Source organism: Octopus bimaculoides, chromosome 1 (assembly GCF_001194135.2).
Source record: "Octopus bimaculoides isolate UCB-OBI-ISO-001 chromosome 1, ASM119413v2, whole genome shotgun sequence".
Taxonomy (NCBI): domain Eukaryota; kingdom Metazoa; phylum Mollusca; class Cephalopoda; order Octopoda; family Octopodidae; genus Octopus; species Octopus bimaculoides.
The window spans coordinates 128,584,867-128,590,905 of NC_068981.1; the positions used below are offsets into that span (position 1 = coordinate 128,584,867).

Consider the following 6,039-nt stretch of genomic DNA (forward strand, 5'->3'; position numbering starts at 1 on the left):
AAAATGATTCAAAAATAGAATTCTCAAAAAAAAATAGATTTCAAAATTTAAAAATGCAATAAATTCCAAAATCTTAAAAAACCGCGGGAACTTAGTTGCCAATGCAATATGTACGTTGACAATCTGTACGCAATACATACATACATATGTGTGTGTGTGTGTGTGTGTGTGTGTGTATGTATATATGTATGTATGTATGTATGAATGTATGTATGAATGTATGTATGTATGTATGTATGTATGCAGTTGGCTTTTTCATTGTTGGTGGACAGTATTGCAGAGTCAATAATTTAACAACTTCTGCTGTGCCTTGGCTGTTTCGAGAAGCAAGTGCCTAGTCCCAAGTACAATTACCTCCTTTCCATTCATGGACACTCCACGAAAAAAAAGCAGTCAATATGTTCATAACATCCATAGAGCTGCAGGGGATGCTAAATATTTGTTAAGTATAACTATGCACATCTACCTTAGGGGTCCCTCCTCCAGATTTTCTGGAGGGGTTTATTCCCTTAGCCTTTTTTTTAAGTTATCCCATAAAGTAGTAGGGTTTATTATTATAGTGGGCATGATTTATGCAGGGCCAATCCCATTCTATTGCCTGTCAAAACTTGTAATGATCTAGTGCAGTGGTTCCCAATCTTTTCAGGCTGCCACCCCCTTGACACCCAGGTCACATTCCTCATACTCCCACCCCAAATAATCATCACAAACATAGATCTCTTTCGGAAGCAAATTTAAAGCAACTGTACATCACAAATAAAACTTAACCTAATGAACCCATTATTTTGTTGTTTTTACATGAATTACTACCTCATTATCACCCCACTTTTTACATGAATCACTACCCCATTATCATCCCACTTTTCTTCAATGTCCTTTTGGAAATTTCCACTGCCCCCAGGGGGAGCAATACTGCCAACTTTGGGAACCACTGATCTAGTGTAACATGTGTCATGAGTCCAATAGTTAACAGGATGCAAGATTTGTATGGAGTTACCTTCTTTTAGAAAATACTTGTTACAGGCCAGATGAGTTAAGGGCTATATGAAAATATGAAGAGATCAACTGACTTGAGCCACCCACTTAGAATAACACTGTGGATAAAACATGCAACATCATATTAAATGGTTGTAGTAAGACATTACCAGGAGAAACAGATGTATTTCCATGGAATCAGTATTATGAGAAAAGAGGTCCTATAACAAGAGAAGTATTATTTGATGTGTGGTATGATCAGAAGGTGGGCATTCTCTCTCATTCAATAGAGAAGGGCTCAGATTGTTACCAATTGATGATTCATTGAAGAAGTCATTCTATAGATAAAAAGGCAAAGCTTTAGCTCCAGCACATTAACAAGGAAGGTTTTTCCATGGAGATATCAGGAAAAGTAAACAAGAAATATTTATAACCAAAAAGAATAATTGTTTATCAACAGTTAAAAAATGTCAGGCATCAATGCTAGTAGGATTTGAACTCAGAATGATGAGCACCAGTAATGTTGCAATATCTGCATGATGGTGTTAGCAGCAAAATTGAATTATCAAGCAGTTATGCTAATGTATTTATTACAGAAAAACATTTCAGATTGATTGAATTTGTCTCTTTACTTAACAGTTAATTTGAGGTGGTTTCCAGCAGTTAGAAAAGGAGAAATTTTATGGTTGGTATTTAACCTTAAACATTAGTGAGAGAATCCATAATTGGAAATCTTTCTTGTTTTCATTACTATTTCAGGGTCAATGGGCAAATGATGTAATAAATGGATATGGTTGTATCAAACATATTTCTGGTATCACCTACACTGGATTATGGATCAATGGACTTCCAGAAAAAATGGCTACAAAGCTAGCATTTGATATACGCATGGATGTTCTAATGGTTGATGAATATGAACCTTTTGACATAGTTGTACAATGCAAAGATGATGAGGATACAATTGTACAAGGTTCAGTCTTTACTTATTTTTGCATCAAGTTTTGTAATTGTAATGATTTCCAATTTTGGTACAGGGGCAGCAGCTTTTAAGGCAAGGGTGAAGTTGATTACATTGACCTCAGTACTTAACTGTCACCTATTTTATCAACCCCAAAAGGATGAAAGGCAAAGTCAATCTCGGTGGAATTTGAACTCAGAACAGAAAGACATGCAAAATGCCACGAAGCACTTTCTCTGGTGTGCTAACAATTCTGCTAGTTCGCTGCCTTAAGTTTTGTATGTATGATGAAAGGAAAAATGTAATGGTGTGACATTAATGCATTTTTGAAAGACAATAAGCATGTAAAATAAATACAACAGATAACCAAAACTGGGCTGCAGGCTCAAGCTTGCCAGTTGCTTGCCTCAGTTCTATTTCTTAAGCTCAAGCTAAGTTAATGAAATATTGGTTTCTTCTTAACTCAAGGCTGTTTGACTTTAGAGAGTAAAAATGGAATGTTGTAGCATCCATACTTTTTATAAGAGTACTATCAGCATAATGAAGATGATATAACTTCATCTGGAGATTGAAACCACTCTGTAATTTCTATATATGGGTAGCATACTTCTTACAGTATTGTACTTGTCATCAGCTTAACATATATAATGTTTCTGTAGAGACCAATGCTGCATCCAAAGCAAATTTCTACCATTATTTTTGTTGTGTGCTCTGCAATTATCATGATCTTATCACTATCAGCATAGCCAAAAGCCAAAAAAGGTCAAACCTCTGTGTAGCCCAGTTTGTTGAATGTCCACTCAGACATCTCAGAAACTACTAAAGCTAGAAAGCTGAATTTTTCTTTGTTATAATTATTTGACCAAAGTTGTAAAAAATATTTTGCTTTTTGAAATATTAGTATTTTAGCCAATTTTGTAAATATAAGATACACAACCAATTCCTGTTCAGCATGCTGGGTGAGTTATGGGTCTAAAAGAAGCAAAACCAACCTAACAGAAAATATTTTTTTGGTTAATGTTAGATTAAATATTTCTTTCACTTATGTAACAGCTGAAATAAGAAAGATGCACATCAAACATAACCAAAATGGGTTTTGGTTTTTTGGTTTTTGTTATTCATATTTTTGAAATAATTTTGTGTTTAAAATTGGATTATATTTCTATTTAAGTGCTTGAACTGCAATTGTCTTTTAACTATATTATGTATGTCTACATAAAAAGGGAGATATTTGAAGATCAAAAGGCCACTGACAAATTTACAAAATGTGTAATCACCTTGCCATTATCTTCATATTTCATACTTTGTGCAAATTTTAACAGTATAAATGTTGAAAATTACAGTAGTTGTGTCTTATTATTGTCCCACTCATATCGTTTGATCTGGCTTTAGTTGTGAAACTTACCTACATTCAAAAGCTGGCAACTTCCTTGATATTGTAAAGGAGTGGTCTTTGTTTGTCAGTAATAACACAGCAGCTAAAATTTGGAAAATATTTGAGCTGGTATTATCTACAAGGCTCACTCTGAATAGAGGCCTAGTCATAAAAACAATATATTTTATGTTTCTGAGTTTGGTGGGGTTTTTCATTAATGAAAGTCCATTTTATCTATACTAACAGTAGAAAATAATGTGAAATAATTAAATGAAAAATATACACCACAAATTCAAACTTTCAGATCAGTCTTTTAGTCACAAATTAACAATGTTTCCTACTCTCATATTATTTATGGTAGAAAGGTTATGTTTCATGAAATATCTGCTTTCTAATATATTTTGTAAGACAAGTTAATTCCTATAGAAATTATGATCTGAGCAATCAATCATAAAATAAGTTAAAACATCAATTTTTCATAAACACTCTTTCTTTTACCTTTCCAATTAACATTTCTTTATTTTTCTTCTCTTCTATATATATTAGAACAAGGAAGACAAATTGAAGTTTTGCTGGCAATTAAAAATGAAGAAATCAGTGTATTTTCTCTGGAAGAGTCATCATCAATATCACCAGCGTAAGAATCATACACCATCTATAATTTTTTTTATTTGTTGAGAAAATTTGATCATTTACAACATTGTTATTGTTTGTAGTTGTCCAGAATGAGCAATACTGTTACAGTTAAGGTTTTGTAAATTATAGGCAAACATGTTACGTTTTTATAGGGGTTTTTAAAGGTATGCTGTTTCTTTGTCATGGGAGTTAAGATGATTTTTCCTCATGGAAAGTCATTCAAGTAAATCATTTATTATTCAAGCATTTTAGAGAGTTATAATTACTATTCAGTAGTCTTATTTTCATCACATGCTTTCACTGCACTATCAAGCACAGCTTTGTGTGCCTTGGATATAAGCTCTGATTTATTTTGGTGCTGTTATTTTCACTGTGTTGAAAGTGCTTTACATAGGATGTGTGCAGTGCCTAATAGTGTTATTTTTCTGTTGAGTTTTTATTTTGTCTATTTCTTTTCTGCTTAGCTTATCCTAGTACTTGCCATGTAAAGGTTTTTCTTGCCATCATTGTATCATTGTAATTTGTTGTTCCAGTTTTAGTTTTTAGCGGTATTTCGTCTGTCTTTATGTTCTGAGTTCAAATTCCGCCAAGGTTGACTTTGCCTTTCATCCTTTGGGGTCGATAAATTAAGTACCAATTGCTTGCTGGAGTCAATCTAATCAACTGGCCCCCTCCCCCAAAATTTCAGGCTTTGTGCCTAGAGTATATTATTATTATTATTATTATTATTATTATTATTATTGAGTGAGAAAGCAGTGCATGCTATCAAAGTGACACTGGGCTACAAATATACAAAGCCCAATACACCCAACATGACAACTCATCTGATAACTGTACACCAGGTACATGCATCGCAACCATATGTGCATGACATGATGATCCCATATCAAGATAAACAGCACATGACCTGGCAGGTGAAGCCCAGACAGAATTTTCTTTGGGTCAAGTAGCTCATTCCACTCAAAAGATCCCTGAATTAGGTTCGTTTAAGGATGATGGATGAAAAAAATGTAAAATCCCATAGAAATTTTTGGTCTACTAGGCTAATTTATGGTACCAGATTTCACCATATATGGGAAACATTGCTTCCATATCTTTTACAAAATGATCAGTGTAAATTGAGAGAAAACCTATTGTAACATTGCCTTTATCCTTTTTTTTTTTTAGCCAACATTTTGCAACCTGCTACAAAAATTATCAATATTTTCCACTCACTGATTACAAACATGGTGCTTGTTCATTGAAGTTGTTGAATGAATACTCTTGTTCATTGAGCTAATGTTTAGAGTTTGATCTTGACTAGCCACCAACAAACTCATAGGCTTCTTTCTTTAAATTTCCACTCTAGAACCGCTCTCATTATGAGTCAGGATTTTTCACATTCTTGGTGTCTCTAAGGAACTATCCATGTAACTGCATCTCCTCTAGGACAGCCTTACTTTCACAAATTAACCTGTTTTGTTATGCTCTCTTCCCTTTCAGTTCAACACAAGTAAGTCCTAGTTCTATTGCAGCATGTATGCATGTGCGTGTGAGTGTATGTATGTTTGTATCTCCTTGTCTTGACATTGCATAACTGTTGTTAATTAATGTCATTCATTCTCAATATTAAGCAAAATAAACATGGTAAGCTATGGAAACAAGTAAGAGAACACAGCAGGAAGGGCATCTAGCCATAGAAAATCTGCCTAAATAAACTCCATCTGACCCATGCAAGTGTGGAAAGGTGGACATTAAAACAATGATGATAGTGATTTCTTAACCAATATGAAGCCAGTATGCTCCGTTGGATGTGTAATGTCAATGTGAATACCCGTCAGAGTGTAAGTATCTTGAGAGAAAAGCTGAACATTAGAAGCATCAGTTGTGGCGTGCAAGAGAGACGATTGCGCTGGTATGGACATGTGGTGAGAATGGAGGAGGATAGCTGCGTGAAAAAGTGCCACACCCTAACAGTTGAGGGAACCCGTGGAAGAGGTAGGCCCAGGAAGACCTGGGCTGAGGTGGTGAGGCAAGACCTTCGTACATTGGGCCTCACCGAGGCGATGACTACGGACCGAGACCTTTGGAAATGGGCTGTGCGTGAGAAGACCCG

At 34.8% G+C, this 6,039-nt stretch overlaps 1 protein-coding gene across 2 annotated transcripts in view; it reads left to right on the plus strand.

Moving 5' to 3' along the window:
• The window catches only part of LOC106870830 (MORN repeat-containing protein 1), a 106,410-nt gene that overhangs the window by 73,141 nt on the left and 27,230 nt on the right, over positions 1-6,039 (plus strand). For both annotated transcript variants that reach the window (XM_014917054.2, XM_052970307.1), the window contains 2 exons: positions 1,735-1,945; positions 3,855-3,945. In XM_014917054.2, the coding sequence (XP_014772540.1) occupies positions 1,735-1,945; positions 3,855-3,945 (302 nt within the window). The remainder of the gene's footprint in view (positions 1-1,734; positions 1,946-3,854; positions 3,946-6,039) is intronic.